At 40.7% G+C, this 24,034-nt stretch overlaps 1 protein-coding gene across 3 annotated transcripts in view; it reads right to left on the reverse strand.

Moving 5' to 3' along the window:
- Positions 1-24,034, reverse strand: part of LOC114243700 (angiogenic factor with G patch and FHA domains 1) — a 50,743-nt gene that overhangs the window by 18,436 nt on the left and 8,273 nt on the right. For all 3 annotated transcript variants that reach the window (XR_016324652.1, XM_028175294.2, XM_089735100.1), the window contains one exon: positions 23,525-23,624. Coding sequence is in view for 2 of the 3 variants with exons in the window: in XM_028175294.2 (XP_028031095.2) it covers positions 23,525-23,624 (100 nt within the window). In the remaining variant the exon portion in view is untranslated. The remainder of the gene's footprint in view (positions 1-23,524; positions 23,625-24,034) is intronic.

The following is a 24,034-nucleotide window of genomic DNA, read 5'->3' on the forward strand; positions in this document are numbered from 1 at the left end:
TCGATTTAATATGTGACGACCTAGGTTCGAATTATTTGAGGCGACGAAAATTGCGGCCTTCGCTCGCTTAAACAGCATGGAACGTGCTAAAAGACCTCACAAATGGACCTCAGTCGAGCGGATCCGCATTTAAAATATACAAAATGTGAATGCACTAAAACGGTAATGAGCTCTTGATATGATAATGTTAACGTTTAACGCGTACGACAGGTATAAAGTCGACATAAAGGGCTTCACGCATATAAAGGATCCAAATACTTACTTGCATTTACTTTAAATGTGTACGTACGTATACAACACATGTTACTTTTAGATAAAATTGTATCGTCAGAGAAGCTGTGTCCGCTATTATCAGGGTATGATATTGGTAATTTCATGAAATACAAATGTTAATACTTGAAGAAGTCGTTTGTTATCATGTATTAGTGTGGGTAGACGATTACACTATGTTGCTATTGTATGATGCTCAGAGAACGCTTCTGCATATTCTCTATTAAATTTATTTGTCATTGATAGGTACCAACGTCCTGCCTGTTTCTGTCGCGAATGAGTTTCGGTTTGAAGGGTGACGCCATCGTTATACTATAGAACTGATACTCAGATTTCATATCTCAAGGATCTCAAGGATTTCATATCTCTCATTTTTTACTGGTGGTAGGACCTTTTGTGAGTCCGCGCGGGTAGGTACCACTGCCCTGCCTATTTCTGCCGTGAAGCAGTAATGCGTTTCGGTTTGAAGGGTGGGGCAGCCGTTGTAACTATACTTACCTTAAAACTTAAAACTTATACTTAAACCTTAAAACTTATATCTCAAGGTGGGTGGCGCATTTACGTCGTAGATGTCTATGGGCTCCAGTAACCACTTAACACCAGGTGGGCTGTGAGCTCGTCTATCCATCTAGCAATAAAAAAAAATAAAAAAAATCTCAAGGACCCACCTTGAGATATGAAATCGGCGGCATTTACCATATTGATGAATATGGGCTCCGGTAACCACTTAGTACCAGGTGGGCCGTAAGCGCGTCCAATCGCCTAAGCAATAAAAAAGTGAGTACCGTGAGTATTTAACGGTACAAAACCACAACTTTCATTTTGCTCCTTTAAAATTAAGGTGAAACATCAAAATCTCTCTTACGGATACTGTTCTGGGAATTTTAGCTACATACAGTGGTCGTATAATTAGAAACACTACCAACGGTCCTTGACTTTATGTAAGATACTTCACCGGAACGATTTATCATTTATGAGAAAAACAATAAATAATAAATATTTACTAACAATCACGCCACGTTAACTGGTCCCGTGCTAAGTTCGTAAAGAACTTGTGTTACAGGTACCAGATAACGGAAATAAATGTAAGATTTTTATTATACACATACATATATTTAATATACATCCATAACCCTGGAAAAGACATTTATATTTATCATACAAATATCTTCCCTTGGCGGGATTCGAACCCGCGACCCCCTTGTGTAGTGACCATGTCACTTACCACTACACCAGACGGCCGTTAAACGTTAAACAATATAAAACCCAAACACAATAAAAAGTGCAGTTTCAATATTACATTACGGAAAAACATTTAAATCAGTTTTAAGGTATGAACAATAACGGTGAACTAATTAGAAACAAACACAAAAAAGTATAAAAAACAATAATTTTTTTTAGTATTAGTAGTTAGTGTTGTTATTTACGAAATAGCTACTATACACAGCCTACCAATAGTTATAATATTTAGTGACGTATCCCTTATTTTCAATAACAGCACTGCAACGACGTGGGATTGATTCAAACAATTTCATACCTTTTTCTAGGGGGATTGAATTCCATGCTTCAACAAATGCTTCATTTATGTAGTCCGTTTTGACTGGTGTTACGTTTGTTTGAGACTTTCTTTTTAACAATATACCAGAGATTTTCTATCGGGTTTAAGTCCGGACTATTTGCTGGCCAGTCTAAAACGGATATACGCCATTCGCTAAGAAAACATTTCACTCTATTGGCCCTGTGCTTAGGGTCATTGTCGTGCTGAAAGATCCAGTTACAGGCAAATGATCGTCGGAGTAGGGAATCATTGTGTGTTCTAAGATATTTTTGTATTACCATTGATCCCTTGTACCTTCAATCATCCGAAAAAGTCCAACTCCACATCCGAAAAAACCCCCCCAAACTTTAATGTTACCGCCACCGTGCTTGATTTATACTCCTTGTGTATTTATAATTGAAATCAACGTTTACTTTTTTTTTTTTTTTCCTACCTATGCTGATAGCCTTGAGAGGCTATTTCAGCTTCGCCGTAACGTTTGTAGGTGAGCTCGCGGGGCTCAACCGGAGTGTTGCTAACACTGACCCTAGCAAGAGCAGTGCTTCGCAGAATCTACCACCGGATCGGAAACGCGACCCACTGAGAAGATCCGGCGAGAAACTCAGTGGGCTACAATGTTTACAGGACGTCTAACATAGCGCTTTTACGAAGCGAATTTACCATATTTATTTTTGTTTCATCTGAAAATAACATTTTTTTCCATTCTCGTTCCAATTAACATATTTTTTAGCGAATAATAATCACTTCTCTCGGTGTTGTTTGGTAAGAAGCGGTACCTTTCGAGAGGTTCTTCCAAACAATTTAGCTTCCGCTAATCTTCAGCGTATTAAGTCTTGACGAGATGCTTCTCGGGTCATCAACAGTTCCGATTGCAACACCATTTGGTCCGGACGCGTTTTTGAGAAAAATTGTCGCTGCCGTCGCGAACGTGAGTTGTGAGTTGCCCGACATTGTCGTTGTCGCATAGATCGCGACATTGTTGTGCATTCTCGACGCGCTGTCGCTGGCGTCGCGACCTTGAATCTCAAAAACAGTTTGAGCTTGTTGTTGTGCACTCGAAACGCCAACTCATTATCATTATCACTCATCCATTCATTTATTAAATTTAATTATCTTATTCGGCGTGCAAAACAGTCTTTTTAAAGACTAAAACCCCGCTGCGATCACCGCTTGTTGTGGCACTCACAACCCAGTGGGGTCCCCACCTTCCCAACTCCCACCCCAATCCCCAGCCGACTGCCGTTTTCACGGCAAAGGCACTCCCCCCCCTTGTTGCTGGTAAAGCGCAGGGGGTGAACTCCTACTCAGGGGACTCGCCTTTCGGCGAGTTTGCTTTAAGTCCCGGGGACGCCCCCCCCGGGCACACGTCACCATGAGTGACACCAACGCTGCGCTATTCATCAAGTTCGTCCGCGACTTCTGTCCGGACATAGTCGCAAGGTTCGAAGTTTACAAGGCCGGCCTTGACGCGCCGGCACTCCGCGACTCTCCGTTGTCGCCCCCCGCGCCGGTACCTCGCGACTCGCCGATGTCGCCCCCCACCCCCGCGCCCGCGTCGATCGCGTCATGCGCGGCATCGAGCTCCGGCTCCGACTCCGAGTCGGAAATGGAGTTCGAGTCGGCCGCCAGCCCCGAACCCGGACCCTCGGATGGGTTCCAAACCGTCACGCGCGGCAAAAAACGCGCCCGTGCCGTGGAACCGTCCACGGCGCCAAAACAGCCCAAGGCCGCGAACGCATCGCGTCCTAAAGTCGTGGTCTCACCCGACTCCCCTCGCCGCGCAACTCCGTCGCCGAAACCCGCGCCCGTCAATAAAATCGTCGCGCCCCCGCCCGTAATCCTACGCGAAAAATCCGCGTGGAACCGGGTATCCCAGGCCCTTACGGCCAACAAAATCAACTACTCCCAAGCGCGTAATCTCGCGCACGGGATTCAAATAAAGGTCGCAACGCCGGGCGACCATAGGGCCCTCACTTCTTACCTCCGAAAGGAGAGCATAGGATACCACACCTATGCACTCCAGGAGGACCGCGAGCTCCGCGTAGTAATACGCGGAGTACCAAAAGAGCTCGACGTCGAGCTAATCAAAGATGATTTAATCAGACAAGCGTACCCGATAGTAAGTGTGCACCGTATGCACAGCGGGCGCGATAAATTCGCGTATAACATGGTTCTCGTCGCGTTGGAACCAACCGCCGAAGGCAAACGAATTGCCTCAAGCCTCCGCACCGTTTGCGGGTTAACAGGGGTCACCGTCGAGGCCCCACACAAAAAAGGCACTCCCGGTCAGTGCCATAGGTGCCAACTGTATGGCCACTCCGCGCGCAACTGCCACGCGCGTCCGCGGTGCGTAAAGTGCCTCGGTGACCACGCGACAGCCGACTGTTCGCGGGTCAAAGAGACCGCGACCGAACCGCCGAGCTGTGTGCTCTGCCAGAAGCAGGGCCACACAGCCAACTACCGCGGATGCCCCAAGGCCCCGCGGAAGCGTCTGGCCAACGCGCCATCAAAAACCGTCGGCCCAAAGACTTCGGCGCCCCGCGCGCCGAAACCTGCCTTCGTGCCGGCACCGGTGCCCACCGTCTCCGCGTGGGCAAAACCGCTGCCGCTCACGTTGGCAGGGAAACCACCGGCACCCCAGCCCCTGCTCGCGCCGCGCCCCGCCCTCGCGCCCGGTCCCGCGCCTCGCCCCGGCCCCGCGCGGCCTGCCGTAAACGACTTTTCAATCGTGCGTGATTATATCGCCGCGATAAATATAGATCGCATGCGCTCGTTCGCCGACGCCATGCGCAGGGCAGTCACGGCCGATGACCGCCTATACGCGACGTTCGACCATATGGACGTCATCGAGTCCGTCCAGCGTACGCTGGCTTGATTACCGGTAATCAATGGCCAACAACGGTAGGGTAAAACCGCGTTCCTTAAAGTTAGCATTTTATAATGCTAACGGACTCGCGCGTCAGCGCGATCAAGTTTATGAGTTTCTTCGCGACAATCTCATCGACATCCTTCTGGTGCAGGAGACCTTCCTAAAGCCCTCGCGTCGCGACCCCAAAGTCGCGAATTACGTCATGGTTAGGAATGACAGACTCTCCACCCGTAAGGGCGGGACTGTCATTTACTATAGGAGGGCCCTGCACTGCGTCCCTCTCGATACTCCCTCGCTCTTACATATCGAGGCGTCAGTGTGCCGCATCGCGCTGACGGGACACCAGCCGATCGTCATCGCATCCGTCTATCTCCCCCCTGACAAACCCCTCCTGAGCAGTGACCTCGAGACACTGCTCGGTATGGGGGACGCGGTCATCCTGGCAGGCGATTTAAATTGCCACCACACTAGGTGGAACTGCCATCGCACGAATGTGAACGGTAGGCGTCTCGACGCGTTCATAGACGACCTCACATTCGAAATATTCAACCCCCCGACCCCCACGTGCTATCCGTACAACGCCGCGCGTCGTCCGAGCACAATAGATCTGGCACTGCTGAGGAACGTAACTCTGCGCTTACGCTCCATCGAGGCAATGTCAGAACTCGACTCAGACCACCGACCTGTCGTAATGCAGCTCGGTCGCCCAGTCAACCGAGAACCAGATATGAGGACCATGGTGGATTGGAAGAAGCTGGGCACGTGCTTAGCTGACACCGCTCCACCAATCCTCCCTTGCGGCCCGGATTCAACTCCATCCCCCGAGGATACCGTCGAATCCATAAACATCTTCACTGATCACGTCTCGACGGCGATCATAAGATCTTCTAAGCAAGTCGATGTGGAGGACTGCTTCCACCGCATCAGACTTTCCCCCGATCTTAGGGACCTCGTAAGAGTTAGGAACGCGGCAATCCGGGCCTACGATCGATATCCCACGGATTCAAACCGGACTCGGATGCGTCGCTTACAGCGGAAGGTCAAATCCCGCTTAAGCGACGCCCGAAACGAAAACTGGGATAGTTATTTAGAAGAACTCGCGCCCACCCACCAAGCATACTGGCGACTAGCTAGGACCCTCAAGTCCGAAACTATAGCCACTATGCCGCCTCTCGTACGCCCCTCAGGCCAATCACCGGCTTACGATGACGATGACAAGGCAGAGTTGCTGGCCGATGCACTGCAAGAACAGTGCACCACCAGCACTCAACACGCGGACCCCGAACACACCGAGTTCGTCGACAGGGAGGTCGAGCGCAGAGCTTCCCTGCCGCCCTCGGACGCGTTACCCCCCATTACCACTTCCGAGGTCAAGGAGGCGATCGATAGCCTACAACCACGGAAAGCTCCCGGCTCCGACGGCATCCGCAACCGCGCGCTAAAACTGTTACCAGCCCAACTGATAACGATGTTGGCCACGATATTAAATGCTGCTATGACGAACTGCATCTTTCCCGCGGCGTGGAAAGAAGCGGACGTTATCGGCATACACAAGCCGGGCAAACCGAATAACGAAACCGCGAGTTACCGCCCCATCAGTCTCCTCCCGGCGATAGGCAAATTATACGAACGGCTCCTTCGTAAACGCCTCTGGGATTTCGTATCCGCGAATAAAATTCTTATAGACGAGCAGTTTGGATTCCGCGCCAGACACTCGTGCGTCCATCAAGTGCACCGCCTCACGGAGCACATCTTACTAGGGCTGAACAGGCGGAAACCCATTCCGACAGGAGCCCTCTTCTTCGATATAGCGAAGGCGTTCGACAAAGTCTGGCACAACGGTTTGATATACAAACTGTATAACATGGGAGTGCCAGACAGACTCGTGCTCATCATACGAGACTACTTGTCGAACCGTTCGTTCCGATATCGAGTCGAGGGAACGCGTTCCCGGCCCCGTCACGTCACAGCCGGAGTCCCGCAAGGCTCCGCCCTCTCCCCGTTACTATTCAGTTTGTATATCAATGATATACCCCGGTCTCCGGAGACCCATCTGGCGCTCTTCGCCGATGACACCGCCATCTACTACTCGTGTAGGAAGAAGGCGTTGCTTCATCGACGACTTCAGACCGCAGCTACCACCATGGGACAGTGGTTCCGGAAGTGGCGCATCGACATCAACCCCACGAAAAGCACAGCGGTGCTCTTCAAAAGGGGTCGCCCTCCGAACACCACGCTGAGCATCCCTCTCCCGACTAGGCGCGTCAACACCCCCGCCCCCGCCGTTCGCCCAATCACGATGTTCGACCAGCCCATACCGTGGGCCCCGAAGGTCAAATATTTAGGCGTCACCCTCGACAGTAGGATGACATTCCGCCCCCACATTAAGACGGTACGCGACCGTGCCGCCTTCATTCTAGGACGTCTCTACCCGATGATATGTAGGCGAAGTAAAATGTCCCTTAGAAATAAGGTGACACTCTACAAAACTTGCATACGCCCCGTCATGACCTATGCAAGTGTAGTGTTCGCTCACGCGGCCCGCATACACCTAAAAACATTTCAAATTATTCAATCCCGTTTTTGCAGGATAGCCGTCGGAGCCCCGTGGTTCGTCAGGAACGTCGACCTCCATGACGACCTGGACTTAGAGTCCATCAGTAAGTATCTTCAGTCGGCGTCCATGCGCCACTTCGATAAAGCGGCACGACACGAGAACCCTCTCATCGTGGCCGCCGGTAACTACATTCCCGATCCTGCGGACAGAATGGAAAGCAGTCGACGTCGCCCAAAACACGTTATCTCGGATCCTCCCGATCCACTAACGGTGCTTTTAGGTACTTCAAGCACCGGTCACCGTTCTCGTCGAACCCGTCGCTTGCGACGAAGGGCTCGACGAGTAAATTAACTCTCAGACACAGCCCACTGAGTTTCTCGCCGGATCTTCTCAGTGGGTCGCGTTTCCGATCCGGTGGTAGATTCTGCGAAGCACGACTCTTGCTAGGGTTCGTGTTAGCAACATCGTCAGGTTTGAGCCCCGTGAGCTCACCTACTAAAGTTAGGGTTACGCTGACATAGCCGCTAGGGCTATCAGCTTAGGTAGGAAAAAAAAAAAAAAAATCTCGGGTCATAAGGCGAAAAAACTTCATTTTTAATCTGGTTGGAGCCTTTAATTGGGTCTTTTTTAGGGACACAGGCGATTAGCTTATCTTCTCTGAGAGAGGTTTTTCTTGGCCGAGACTTTCTAAGAACATTTTCAACAGTTCCATGTGTTTTATAATGATCAATTGCATTAAAAACTTTCTTAACAGAACAATTTAAATGCTCAGCTATTCTTCTGTACGCCCACTAATGATCTATATGTGAATTAACAATTATTTGCCTAGTTGACGCGACACAACTTTTATTTGAGCCCTCTTTTAAACAAAATAAAATTCAAATTAAATTTTGAATTGCCGCCAAAATAATAGAAAAAGCCAAGAAAGAAATTTTATTCTCCAAATAAAAAAAAATAAAGAGCTATGGATGCTTCTTTAAAATGTTTCTAATTAGGCGTCCAAGCGGCCAGTAACATAAAATAAACTCCTACATGTGTAAGACCCATTTTGTAATTAAAAGTCAGACAGTTTTATATTTTATGCATTTAATGAGTTTTTTGAGTGGCTATATTATTGCATGATTATTAATTATTGAATGTGTATAATTTTTACGAACATTTGTACGTTGAAGTTAGTTATACTTTCTTTATTCATAAGAAGTGTTTATAATTATATGACCACCACTGTATATTGTTATAAGTGTAACTCATTAATTTATGGTTACTATGCATGATGCTAACGTTGCTAGTGTACACCATACCTTTACCTTCATCGGCCTAAAAATATGATTTTTTCCTCTTTTTAGTCCGGGGTCTGAATCACAGCACGAGAACCTCGCTCCGTTAGGGACGCTCTGTATTTCTGGGACTACTGCAGCCACGTATTATGCCTGGTAGAACCTCGGAAGGGTAGGGACCGCCGTTAACACTCCTGGCCAGTAGAGTCGGCGATCAACGATCTACGTCGGTAATCTTTATTGGCGATAATGCCCGCCGCCCCAGCCGTGTCGCTAGTTTTCCGGGATACTCCTTGGACAAGAAGCAGCCTGCCGGGTTGGAAAATGACTTACCACCAACCGGTGGTTCTCAGAATCACCTGGGCTATAACCACGCTACAATGCTAGGTCAGGAAGCATATTGAACTTCGCCCTACGAGATAGGGCTAGTAGACGGGGCCATTTCGGACTGAAACCGACTAAAAGCTCTGTCGTTCGAAAAACCCCGCTTCGAGTGAGTTCAACAAATGTAGATAGGGAACAAGATGAGAGGGACGTGCAAAGGCATCTCTTCCTATCATCCTACCCCTGTCGTTGGCGCTACGAACAGACAGTCTAGATGACATCATCAACTCATAAATCATAGACTGTAAAATATTCGAAACTAATAATTTATTAAGGTCATCGAAGAACCTTGAACGGCGCGCGCTAGCGGATTATTATGTTAGGAATACGAGTACATTGCGTGCAGTGCATTATGGTAAATTCAAAATATTTAGTGTAGTTTTTCGTTATCATAATATGTATTATCAGTAATTTTCACTACTTTCTTTCAGCATAAAAGATGGTTTTTGGTTCTAAGAATGATTCCCTTATAACCGGTACGGTTTTTTTTCTAGCGCATGTTTGCTTACAGACATGTCGTCGCCCGTGTATAGAAAACTATGGCTCTAGAAAAAATTCAGGAGATTGGTGGTATGTCGTAATGTTATCTAAAAGGATAAATTATCAAATCGAAAATCCATTATCATATTGGATAGCTCGAAAATCCACTCCAATTTAAATAAAAATTTCGAAATTTATACTAATAGAATAAGAATCTATTAGATCAATTATAATTATGACGAGTGAATACGTTTTCAATAACTCCGCACGACGATTACATAATGAAACGTCGTACGTTTTCCAGTAAAATTTATTTCAGAATGTTTTATTTTTGCGGTCCGACAACACAGCTGCAAGTCCGGCGGCGGTCTGGTCCGACCACGTCAAAGTAAATGTAACTTGTATTTTAATTAATTTTACTGTATTTTTACCTTTGTCGAGTGAAGCTCAATTAAATTTACAATTTAAATGAAATTTCTCATCGTGATTGATATAATATTTTGTATTTACTGTACTCGAAATGCTTCAGCTATTTACACGTTGACCTATGTTAAGTTAAGCATTTATATTTTTAGAGAAATTTTGGAATTGAATATGAACTATCAAACTGGATAGTACAGATTGCGTTTTAAATACAAAGATTTTAACGAACTGACAAGTTATTTCTAGTTGATACCAACTTATCTACAATCAACTAGTACTTTACGAACCAGAGAGTGAGTGACACGTGCAACTCTATCCCAAGAAAATGCAAACATGTTTCACTTTCTGGAAATACCAATTTAACGCCGTTAAAGCCGCAGGGCTCATCTAGTGTAATTATAGCACTGTTTAAATTTAATAATAAAATTACTCTGTAGTCCGTTTTTGTGCATCTCAGATTGCGGTTCGTCTTATACCTTCGGGCACGTTTTTACTGTAACATATCACATTGCAGATCGACAGGTCGCTGACGACTAAATCCGGGGGTGCTATTCTCAACTACGAATTCGAATCTAAGTCCCAACGTAGTACCTGGTGTTAAGTGGTTACTGGAGCCCATAGACATCTACACGTAAATGCTCCACCCACCTTGAGATATAAGTTCTAAGGTCTCAAGTATAGTTACAACGGCTGCCCTACCCTTCAAACCGAAACGCATTACTGCTTCACGGCAGAAATAGGCAGGGTGGTGGTACCTACCCGCGCTGACTCACAAGAGGTCCTACCACCAGTAAACTAAAGCTTAGTAAGTTATGAAATGAAACTATGATACATAATTAGAGTAGCTATCCTAAAGAGAACATATGAAAGTTAGCAGCTGATTTTTCAATTAATTTGTTTTGGAAGAATAATAAAGTACTTTTTTTAAGTCGTTATTATGCCAATTGCATCTAATGATATCTGATGGTATAGAATGTAATTACAGAAATTCATTTGGGCAATTTAGAAGTGAAAACGTTCAGAATTATTTCTATCTCGTCCTCTCGTCAGCTATAATAATATATTAATAAGTTTAGTTTCCTGTTAGTGTTGCTTTTTAGTTTCATCGTGTTTTAAAAGGGCTAAATAAGTTTTCTGGCTTTTATTTTACGGTTTAATGTCGTCATAGAAAATTTGCAAAATAATCGAAACTTCCGAAACTATATTTAATGAGAATAATAAACGTTGAAAAGTCGTTTGGTTACATCGACGTCTCGCTAAAATCGAAGCTAAACGCAGCACTAAGAATAACCTCTCATATAAATTATTGCAACATTGTTGCATTCAAGTGGATGCGTTCTTACACTGCGATATACCGTGACAGTTAAAAGTTGTACAATAATGACGTAAGTACCAATTTCGGAAATAGCAGATAAACGTTCTTAACGTCTTAATTTTACAGTTTAAAGCCCACAGGAAGATGTACGCAAATGTTTGTTCCTCTTTGATTATGACCATCCGACAGGTTAAGAGGTTTCAGTAAAAGTACTTTTTTTGCATTCTTCAGTCCTAAAATAAAGTTAATTGTCAAGTTGCGTGGGCGGATGCAACCTTTACGAATGTTTGGCAAAATGATAATAAAAAACTAAACACCATTTTTTTGATCGGCGAGTTCGAATTTTCATGCACGCACGGTCGAACGGTAGCTTCATCGGTTTGCAACATTGTATGGTCTTAGAAGTCTTGATAAATTACAAGTGATTTAGGTAATTACGAAGCATTTGTTATTATTACACGAGCCCTATCAATTTTAATGCTAATATTTATTATGCTTTTAAATTTAGTCGGACATTTTTTATTTTTTTATTATTAAGCTTGAAACATTATGAAAACCGTATAACGATAAACTGTCTTGGTGCAACGACCCAATGTGTATCTTAGCCTCGGATACCAAGAGACGCCATTCCTTGCGGACCTGTGCTGTTTCCTTAAACTAGGTAACTTGGGAGTTTCAGCAAGTCCTATACCACCTGGTTCTTTCAAATCAAATCAAATCAAATCAAAAAAGTTTTATTCAACATAAATGAAAGTACATACTTGTTGAACGTCAAAAGAACTACCTAATTCTTGTGAATTGGCTCACAAGAATTAGCCTCCGTCCTGAGAAGAATTGGCAAGAAACTCAGCGGGCATGTCTTTTTTTTTTTTTTTATATTAGATAAAAAAAATTAATATTAGAGTTTTTAAATATTCATTTTTACAATAAGTAATTATAACATAACAATTTTACAATATTGAAATGCCCGGAGCGAGCAACTCATTCCCACTTTGTGCAATCTTCTATCTTTCCAACGCCAGAACGGCCGTAGACTATTTGGTTGTCCCAAGTACATCCGTTTTAACACAAATTAACGTTAAAATATACATAACAAAATAAATTAAACGTCCGACCAACTAATCTTCTTGAACTGCATAAAGCTAAAAACCAAGGTCGCACTAAATGGTGGGACTATTTGATAAAAAAAAAACTACATTATCGCTTTGCACTGCTATCATAGAGTAATGTTGAAGGTATCATCTCAAATTTCGGATATAGTTTCAAGACCGCGCACAAAAAATCATATGAATTTCAGGAATTTACGCGCACTAGAGAGACATTAAGAAACGTCGACTATTTCAAATGAATATTAAACATTTATATTTTTTTATGCACGTACGTGATTACACCTTAGTACTTTTTACTATTGGTTTTTTACTCTGAATTACATTATTTTATATTTTATACGGATCAGTAAAAGCCATGTTTTCATAAACTGGTGCGCGTGCAATTTGGTTGAAGTCACGTGAAAGTTAAACTTTAGTTAAATTTAGTTAAACTTCTTAAGTTAAGTTAAGTTACTTAGTTAAACTTCTTTTGCGGTGTGTAGTAATGTGATTTTTTTTCATATTTTTTAATGATATTTTAAAACATTTCTTTTATTTAAAATATCGCTGTTTTTAAATATTTTAAAAACTAAGCTGTTCACAGCGTTAGCCTTACAATGTAGTGGTTTATATCAAATCAAATAAATGTCGCTAAACTAAATAACGACCTAGCTCGCTTTGTCTTTTCTCCTCTCCTCTCTCCATGGTCGAGTGGTTCGCGAGACACTGTCTATTTTCTCATTCTCGCTCTTCCTAAGTTGTATCTTTTTTCTCTAGCCGTAACGAATCTGTCGCGTGTTAAATTTTACTCGTAAGGCGACTAAAGAAGTTTCACTTCGAAAAATTCAGACTGATTTTAAGCTGATTATAGTCGGTATTTGATTAATATTATAATTTGGGAATACAAAGTAAATTAATAACATAAAAAAGTTTTCGAAATGACCAATTGAATTTTACTTCACATACAAAGCGACTTTACCATGTTAAACTATTCGAAAGACAGTTGAATGCAAGTACATCGCGTTGCGGCCAAATGTTGACACAACACTCCGCCTTATGTTTGTGCTACGTGCGCTCGGCAACGGAGCAAGGATATCGGCAAGCCCATCAGAGGTTTCATGCTTCACATTTTGCAATACTCTGCACGTCTGATATTTGTTATGTTTTATGCACGTCATTGTGAGGCACAGAGAATAAGAAAATTTTAAAACACGATATAACATGCGACTTAATCTCATTTTTGCTTCATTCTAAAAACTTTGTTAGTCTTAAGTTGGTCGGCTGCTCATGGGCTACAAGAAGCTAACTAAAGTTAAAGGAGCAGTCAAAGGCAGTGAGTATAAATATATTATGTAAATTACATTAAACTAAAGCCAGAAAGTATTTTATCTAACAGTTCCGTTCGATAGAAAATACGAGATCTATCTATGCCTACGGTACATCTTTGTATTTTCCATTTATGAATCTAGAAAGAACTAGAGTTGTTGTGTTCTTTTGAACTGCTTCCACTTGGTTCGGTTTTCGACAATCGACAACTATAAAGATAGAGAGAGTGCTTTGTAAGCATGAAGTATACTTCTATGACAGATGCAAATAAATTCAAATATTATACAGAGATATACCGCCCAAGGACGCACCCAAAACATCGAATGTAAGATTTGACCAAGACCAATGATGCAAAGAAATTTAAAGTAGGTAACAGGAGAATATGTATCATGAACAAAAACTATCTATTATAGATAATAAATATGTACACGCTAATTTAATACTATGATTCACTCAAAACAACTTTAAACATCATTCACTTTAAGTGGTATTCTTGAGACTTGTATTACAACTGACATACAATAACTGCCCAGAGTTAATTTCAATACAAGAATCAACAGGAGACGTTCAGAGAGCACATTATTTCCATGTCAACTTCATGCAAACAACACGACTAAAATAAATGAGTAGACGTGCCCGCTGAGCTGGCGTAGAACTTTGAAGTTATTGGAGTAGTCTTAATAAATGTTATTGGAACTTAAGAGAATTTATTTATTTATTGATGTAGATGGGACATACGTAGATCTTATCTGATGCGGAGTGCAGGCTTGTTGTCTATGGACTTAAAAAACATGAGATTGTTGGTACAGTATACTTACTGCTTGTACTAATACTGCTATTGCTGGGTTTTGTTTTTTTTTTTATTTTTTTTTATTGCCTTTGTAGGCAGACGAGCATACGGCCCACCTGATGATGAGTGGTTACCGTCGCCCATGGACTTCAGCAATGCCAAGGGCAGAGCCAAGCCGCTGCCTACCGCTAACGTACCGCTACGGTATAAAACGGTATGCTTGAATATCTCTCAGTGACAATAGACAATAGACAGATTGTGATACTTATCGGCGCGGGTACAAAATACTACCAGTATTTGAAATTTCATTCCTTCATTGTGGAAGTCATTCGTGAAGATGTGATATCGCAGGTATACAATTTAGAAGATATGGTATTGGCCACAACTTTTGACCATTGGCATCATCGAATTACTCGAAACGAGTGTACTGGTCGAACTTCGTGTCTATTAGACCATGGACGCCTCAGGAGACGTTTATCGAATTTTACTTTCATGTTTCTGGACTTCCGCGATATTGGTTTTGGACGATTTGTTTTCCAAAAGTTTTATAACGACTTACGTCTTTGTTGTAGGTTTAATTAATTAACATTTTTTTAATATATTAATGCTTTTAAGAGCCTGTTCCTTCCTGCAGGACTTTCATTCAGTTCTCAGTAGTCTGTATTTGGGAACTACACTCGTCGATTATGCATTTGTCCTTGAATTACTAATAGAAACAAAGTTCAAAGGTTCTAAACAGGTTCATCAAGAAAAATACACTGAACCACTGTAACAATAATCAGTATTTCTTGTTTCATCATAACAGCTAAAATAATAAACGGATATTTTAATTCGATTTTGACAAGAAAGAAGAGGATGTTTTTTGTAGAAATTTATTATTAGAGTTCTTTTTTGAATTTTAGCTACTGGTCGCTACAATTACAACCCATTACGAACAATTTGTTGAACAATCGCTTTCAAATGATTCCTCCCATCATCCTGTTTCCCGCGTCCACCGAAGCCAATCAAATGTCAATCAAGAGCCGACTGCACGAGCTGTCCAATACTTATCCCGACATAGTCCGCCAATTTAAACGTGCATTGTAATGATACATAATACGGCCGCCTCTAATACTTGTTGTGGCTTATTGGCGGTTAATATATGACGTGTAAACCACGGCTTTAGCAACAATGTTGCAGAAGGTTGCGTGCGAGACAGAGGCGGCCTGCCCACTGTAGACACTCAACAAATGACTAAATTGCCTCGGAACCAATAACGGTAAGATCCTTTATGTGAGATAGTCTCATATGTAGGGTGGACGTGTTGAATGTTCAACATTGGATCTCTTTACACAAAGCACGATTTAAAAAGTATTTAGAGACTTAGAGACAGAAATTAACCTACCAAAGATTAGTTTTAGTAAACTAGTGCAAAATAGGAAATACGATCGTTGATGATATTTTGTATTGTTACATATACGTGATCGTTATGCTGATTTCGTAAGTAGAAATAGTTTCGAGTATTTCATCATGACGTGGAACTGAATACAAGTAATCGAAATGAGACTTAAAATATATTTGAATAAACTTAATTAAACAAAATAATTTTTTTAAGCTATTGCATAACTTTTATAGCGGGCTTTGAGCGCGGCGACTGAATCAAGAAATTCCGTAACGAAAATAAAACCTAACACCCCTTACCCCGTCTACCATGTAACTCGCGTTCAATTATTCACACGTTGCGTTTGTGCAGTGTTTGTGAATAAACGCGCGCCGTGACGTCCCACTGCATGAGCATTATGAAATTCAGCCCGTCTCTCTCTCGCGCGGTCTAGCTTATGAGTGTGAAGGGGGCAGTTAATGTTTTGCTTTTGTTAATGTTTATAAATATAGCGTGGTCCTATTTTATTATTATTTTAATATTAAATTATTATTGTCTAATTATAATTGCATAAGTTGATAAAAAATATTATGTAATAGCTTTATCGTGGCAGTCCCCGAGTGCCACACGTGTATTTTTTTTTACTTATTTATTTAAGCGGCAGCGAGTTAGCAACAAACCTGCTAAAATATTTTTATCCTGTTACATGAAGAATTATGGCGAACTGCGATAAACGTTACAACATCAAACACTTCACCGTTGTTGGCAGACACCTCTATTTATAATTACCTTGATTCGTCTGACGTGTTAGGTACAACGATGCGCATTAATTATACGTCTCGATGTATTATTTTCGAATAATTTTAATATATTACAGAAAGTACGATTAAGCCCGTACAACATGTGAATACGATTTTATCTAGTCCAACCATAAGTCCTGTTACAAATGAAAATGCATTTTTGTTAATGAAGAAATGTCATATTATTAAAATATTATGCCTACTTATTTATTAAAGGCTTAGCAAAAAATACAAAAAAAAGATGTGTGGCACTCGGAGACTGCCGCGGTAAAGCTATTGCATAGCATTTTTTATCAACTTATGCAATTATAAATCGACAATAATAATTTAATATTAAAACAACAATAAAATAAGATCCGGCGAGGAACTCAGTGGGCTAAATTTCAATGAATCTGCTACATTGTGAGTATTCCATTTTGACCGCGCTCTCACTAGAGGGCGCTACATGGGATAGAGATACGCCTTTGGATGCTAGTTCTAACTCTCATTCGCCCAGAATCAACGGTTTAGCTAGTTTATTTTTAATGCCACTCCAATCACTGAATGAGTAGTAGAAGTAGTAATAAAATTCTTCGACTAAGCGATAGAAAATGGCACGCCCAACGCATTGTAATGTGATATAATTTTCTATTTTACAATTCCGTTTGTCGCCGATAGATAGCGCTTGACGCAAAAGCTGAATCGCGCTATCGTTGTGTTGCCCACGAAATTATATCACATATTTTGATAGTGCATAAATCGGTGCTTAGACTTCTTACTTTAAACACTACACAAGCGCAACGTGTGAATGTGTTGAACGCGAGCTACATAGTAGGCGTAGTGAGGGGTGGAAGGTTTTTTTCGTTACGGAATTTCACGATTCCGCTCTCAAGCCGCGCTCAAAGCTCGCGATAAAATCTATGCAATAGCTTAAAAATTATATTTGAAATGGCCACCTTTGACTTTTATACACGCCTTTAATCTGTTTGGCCACGAATCTATGGATTTACGCACTGTTTCCAAGGCAAATTTCGCCACTGCTTGCTACAAAGATTTTTTAAGAGACTCAATGTCGCCGTGTCGTTTAGAGCAGACCCTGTCCTCTAAAACTGAACATAATTTGAAGTCTAAAGGGTTGAGGTCTGGGCTAGATGAAGGCCAGTCTTTAAGTCTTATAAAGTCCGGAACGTTTCAACCCAGACTTGGGTAGTTCGTGCCTTGTGACCAGGTGTAGAGTCCTGTTGGAAAGCCCACGATATGTTTTAAAAAAGTATATTGCTGAGAGATTTCATAACATGATCTAAGACTGCATCTTCATACACTTTGGCTGAAGTGTTCACTCCTTTTTCACAAAGTTGTAGTTTTGTGAGTCCTTGATAAGACACGCCCCACCAAACCGTTACTGACGTAGGATGATGACCACATTGTACCTTCCTGTGAGCGTGCACGTTATCATTTAGCTTATTGTAGTGTTCTTCAATCGTGAAAATTTTTTCATCGGTATAGAGGATATTTCTGTGCCTTTCACCTGCGTATCGCGACAAAAGGCGTTTTGATCGATCCACTTTGTTTAATTGTAAAGATTGATTTGGGGGCATATCCTGTATATCGACGATAAGCACCGAGCTTCAGGTCTTGTTTTATAATACGCGACAGAATCCTAGCGAGAATATTCATTTCTGGCGATATTATTTTTTGCTTCCTAATGGGGTTTCGACGAATTCTGGCTTTAACAGCATTTGTAGTTCTAACAGCACGCGGCCGCTCCGATATTTTCTTATCTTCGATAGACGAAGTGTTACTGTATCTGTTGATAGTACGATATACGAGCATACGGCTGATACCAAGCTTTTAAAGTGTCTGGAGTATGACCGACGGCTCCATACCCATACTTTGTGCAAGGCGACGACTGTAATCCTATTTTCTTTAACACCCCATTCTATATTGTAATTTGATAATGAACACGAAAAAATATGCGTAATTGTGTAAAATCCAAAGAAGTTTTTGAAATTAACAAGGTTAAAAAATAAAAGTTTATGTAACAGTATTTAGGGCCAGACTAGTTATAATAATAATCAGTAACATTGCATTGTATTGCAAAAATAATTAACATTGCATATCAAGATATTTGAACAAATATGTATGTTTGTTTTTGATGATCAATATCGTTTGAAAATACTAATTAAATAAGATGTAATTTTAAAAATATTGATGCTCTATTTTAAATAAAAGTGCAGCCCTGTGAAGTCTAGTTTCAAAATATGTTTAGAGTTCTGTAGAATTAAAGGAAGAAGTTTAAAAATGTACTAATAGCCTATAATAATTCACACGATCGCAATTGATTAAGATTCCTAGAGAATATATCCGAGGGCATTAAAAAGCTATAGTATTCAAAATGTATTCTCAAACCTCGGTCAAGACATTTATTTATGCATAGATAGGTGGATGAGCTCACAGCCCACCTGGTGTTCAGTGGTTACCGAAGCCCATAGACATCTACAACGTAAATGCCGCCACCCACCTTTGAGATATGAGTTCGAAGGTCTCAGTATAGTTACAACGGCTGCCCCACCCTTCAAACTGAAACAGGCAGGGTGGTGGTACCTATCGGACGTGTGGTGCGGACTCACAACACGTCCTACTACAAGTAATGACACAAATTATAATTTTTCGGGTTTGATTTTTATTACACGATGTTATTCCTTCACCGTGTAAGTCAATCGAGAAAATTTTGTCAAGTACGTATTTCATTAGAAAAATTGGTACCCGCCTGCGGGTTTCGAACACCGTTGCATCGCTAGATACGAATGCATCGTCTTATCCTTTAGGCCACGATGACTTCATGTCACAATATTGTCGAGGAACGGTATCCGGAAATCGTAAAGAGCAAAGGTGATCTCTTCGAGCGCAGTGCAGATAAGGAAATTGGAGGAAACAGCCATGAGGTGCGATGGAGCAAAAATTCTATAATTAATATCTCAACGCAAACCTACTTAATGATTTCAAACGGTCCAAGAGATCAGGACTATCGCCGACATACACTTGGACAGTCTGAATAGCTTGGCATTTAAAGTAAAGAGATAAGAGCACCAACGAAGTCAAACAGGTTTGAAAAACTCAATGAGTGTGTTCTAATAAAACGAATTAAGAAAATGCATTAAAAAAACTAACATTATTTACATCTGCTTAACGGATAAAACAGATGAAAACAATTTCTAGTTCCAAATTAACTTTAGTAATCATTGTGTTACATATAAATTTAAAGATGTAAATTTAAACTGACTATATAAATCTAGAAAAAACATTTTACGCATCAGTAAAAACGCTTAAACAAATGGCTCACTGAATTCACTTTTTGCATTAACATTTTGTACTACATCAAGTTTAAGTATTCATAAATTAAGAGCTAAGTGATTTGTGCGGTCATAATAAAGTTTTTGTTGCAATAACAATCGTAAGATAAAGTTTTCCTTTCACTATATTATTCTGTTGAGGTAATGTACAATGTTCATGTTAAACTTGAATTTAAAGAGACTTATTACGCGATGTCCTTACTAAAGATTAATGAGTGCTGCCTGGACACTTAAGAATTGAGATACTGGCATCGAATTTACAAAAATAAACAGATATTCTTTTAGTTTGTAAAACCATTAATAAAGTTAAAAACAAGAGATTGAGAATGTACATTTTCTAATTTATCAGGTTTTTTTTAAAGTAGTTTGACAATTAGAATTCGTTTTCTAGTCTGTGTTGTTGAGTGTTTAGACTCAACTGAAGTGTGTTTGATAATTTTAAATTAGTATTTTGACGTGGTGCAAAATGTGATTTTTTTACTATATTTTTACTTTAAAAAAATATTGAATGTTGCTTTCTTTTTGTGTATGTTATGTTTGAAAGGTATGCTTATTGTGGAATAGGGTTGGTCCAAGGACCTTGCTTAACCTTGCTGACTGTTCCAAATCCCATAATTAAGTTTAATTGATACTCTTAATTATATTCTTAAGGTCTGAACGCTTATTTACGTCCTAAATAAAACTAATTTTACGGTGTAATGTCGTGTATTTCTTTATTGTCATAATATTTTTTCTGACGTATAGAAAACTTTACAGTTTTCTTGGTCGCGGATATAAAAGTAGTTTTAAACCGTAACATTGTATTAAATTACGACTACTGACTCGTTGAAACTGGAAGAGAATACTATATTCATGTCCTCTTTTGAACTAGTTCTGAAAAGCGCCTTGACGCTACTGAAGTCCATAACACTTATAATTTGATACGATAGACCGGGAAATCGTACGAATGCGCTAATTTTGACCCAGTGATTAACTTTGTATGTTATCTATCATATCAGAATAAAATCTAAAGCGAAACATGTAACATAACCGGTATCAATCACAATTTACAAAAGAATTCATGTTAATCGTAATCTCGAAGGCGTGATGATATCACTATCAACGTATGCATTCATATTAATCAGGCCGGATCACAAAAAGATTAGCGCAAGTTCTCTTCACATGCTAATGAAGTAAAGTAAAACATTTTATTATGTGGCAATTTTAAAGGCAAGTCATCATCGCTCGACGAACCCTAATGGAAGACGCGCACGTAAAAAAGACAACTGGGTAAATTGTTTTAAATGGGCGGCAGGGCCCACGCCCCGACTGACCTACAGACGGTCTTTATGGCAGAAAACGAAAAAAAAATACACACTTACGATGCAAATTTTCGGAGATCCGTCACATTTTTTAATTATTCTAAATATAGGAACCACTGACTTTCCGACTGTTGGTTACAAGACATGCGGTCCCCATTTTTTGTTTTATTGAACTGATAGATTAATTAGGTAACGGTTCACGTAGTGGAAAGAGGTTACCGAATCCTGAATATCCGAATCAAGAATGACTGTTCAAACGGAGGAGGGCAGGAATAGGCATGATAATGGTTACAGACCCGTGTGGCCTTACAATACATTGTATCAGTAGTAAGTAGGTACTTAGTGAGCACTTAGCGGTAGGCAGCGATTTGGCTGTGCCGCTGGCATAGCTGACGTCCATGAGTGACGATAAATACTCACCATCCGGATCCAGGCCGTATTCTTATCAGCCTGGTCACAACAGTAATAAAAAATACTAGCTTTCGATCGCAATACGCTAGTATAATAAATAATCCATGAGTCGCCTATTATGATATTCAAGAGAAGATATACTCTCTCTAGCACTAGCAGCATCAAAGCAATAAATAAAAATTGTGATATTAATTCTTTATACACCGACCGTTGCGCCCCTAAATTAACTGCCACATTAATTCTTACTCTGTTCAGTCACAGTCAGTTCACAAATCTAAGACATAGAGTTCTTCACGAGGTCACGAGGTATGAAAATATCAATCCCAGGATACAAGTACACGATTTATCTTGCCTTAATTTTCTTATTTATCGGCTCAATTCCTCCTTCATTAGTTCTTTAAGCCCTCGTGGTTGATCATGTTGCGAACGTTCACTGTACAGTTGCTCATTTTAAATATGTACATATTGTATCAAATTTACGAACGTAACAAGACAGAACCACTAAAAGATCGCGCCACTCAATAAAAAAAGTTTTTACGTTTCCTTATCAAGGTTAAATACATCACTCCGGTCTGAACTAATTAGTCACGTCAAAAATGAATTGCAGATACAATTCATTACGGACCGTTTGATTGACGATCGTATTTAGTATGGACGATGTTGAAATATCGATGTTAGGAATCACGGTACGGGTCTAATTCTTAAAATCGAATTTATCACTTACTAGTGACATTTGTCCGTGATTTGACCATCGTTAAACATATTATGCAATACACCTTATTATCTTGAGACGACTCGCGCGCCATCTGTGGAGCGATGTATCAACCTGTGGCGGTAGCCATCATAGAACACAAAATATTTGACAAATGCCTGAATCTCGCTTACGACAATTTCAAGATAAGCTTGCATGTATACAAGTTCCGAACAACAACATCTGGACCGTCGGTCTATCGAGTAATATCATCCGCTCGGTGGAAGATCTTCTCCTCCATCGTTAAGCATTCCAGAAACCGCCTCATCTACCAACGGCAGTTTTCTTCTTTTTCTTTCTTAAATATACGCTGATAGCCTAAGGGTCTATTCCAGCTACGCTATTGCCGGTAGGGGACCACCTCACGCGCTCAGCCTGAGAGTTTTCTGACATCTGCCCTAGTCTAGCAGTGCTTCGCAGAATTTAGGACTGGATCTGAGTCGCGACCCAGTGAGAAGGTCCGGCGAGAAACTCATTTAGTTGTGTCTATAGAACTAACCTATAAGCTTTTAACACGTTACAAACGTTCATTTTTAACACGGTCTTATTGACTCGATCTGCATCTATTTAAATATGTTACTGAATAATTTAATGTTATTTCCACTAGCTTCAACAGGTGCGGTTGACTCGGAAATTTGCTAATGTGATGCATTGATGAACTGATGAAGATGTAGTAATTTTACTATCGTCGCCCGAAATCCTGACCATGATAAAAAGGCTTTCAAAGCCTTTTTGTAGCTTTAATACTGTATTTTCTAAAGCATTGGTATATTCATGTTATGTATTCCACTAGGCTATGACTGCTTGTTTAGGGTTTTTTGAGTTATGCTTGATGTATTTACTACAACTAAAATTCAACTAATTAGCCTTTGTCAGGAGCCTCTTCCCTCATTTGAACGGCTAGTAAATATAATTTTCATATGTTAGTTTTAATTTACTTACTTACTTCTAGCTGTTTCCATCATTGTCATTTATTATTGGTAGATTTTTATAGTGAAAAGTAATAAGTTAACCGAAAAAAACTCAACTTTTTGTCAAAACATTCATTTTGTTTTTGGTTTTCTCGCATTTGACAATGATCTCAATATCAAAGGAGAAAACGTTATACTAAAAATGAACACTACTTGTGCAAAATTTTTATTTTGCTGAAAAAACAATTTTGGGGATATTGGGAGGGTTCTGTTTTGGTAATTTGAACACAAAAAGCGAGAATTCTCTGTTTATGTACTTACCGGTTCTATTTCTCCCTGGCTGTCCTTCCCGAGCCCTTCGCCTTTGGACCAGCCCATCTTCTCTAGTAGCCGGAAACCTTTATTCTCGGGCGCGATAAACCTGTTAATATTCGGGCAAATTAAAGCTTATACTTCAGGGCGAACGGCGAAATATATCTACTATCTATTTGTATAAGGAAAATTAAAAGTATGTATGTATATTTGCTCTCTATGCGTTCCTAAGTCATTCATCAGTTTGTGATGCAACTTAATACAGTTTGTTGTTAGCGCGGAAAGGTTTCTGTTATAATGCCTAAAAAAATGTTTTCATACAATTTGTCAGCTCGGAGTTTATCCGTTTTTCACTGGCTATTGAAATTTCAAATACGACTTTAGTGTAGATATTGAACGTATCAGTCAGTCAGTATCAATTGAAATATTATTTATTCTATTCATTCCATTATAAGTATAAATTGGCTGTATAAGCTAAAAGGCATAAGCCTTACATGTTTTACATGTCAAGTTTATTGA

The sequence above is a fragment of the Bombyx mandarina genome, chromosome 19 (genome assembly GCF_030267445.1).
Source record: "Bombyx mandarina strain Sakado chromosome 19, ASM3026744v2".
Lineage (NCBI taxonomy): Eukaryota > Metazoa > Arthropoda > Insecta > Lepidoptera > Bombycidae > Bombyx > Bombyx mandarina.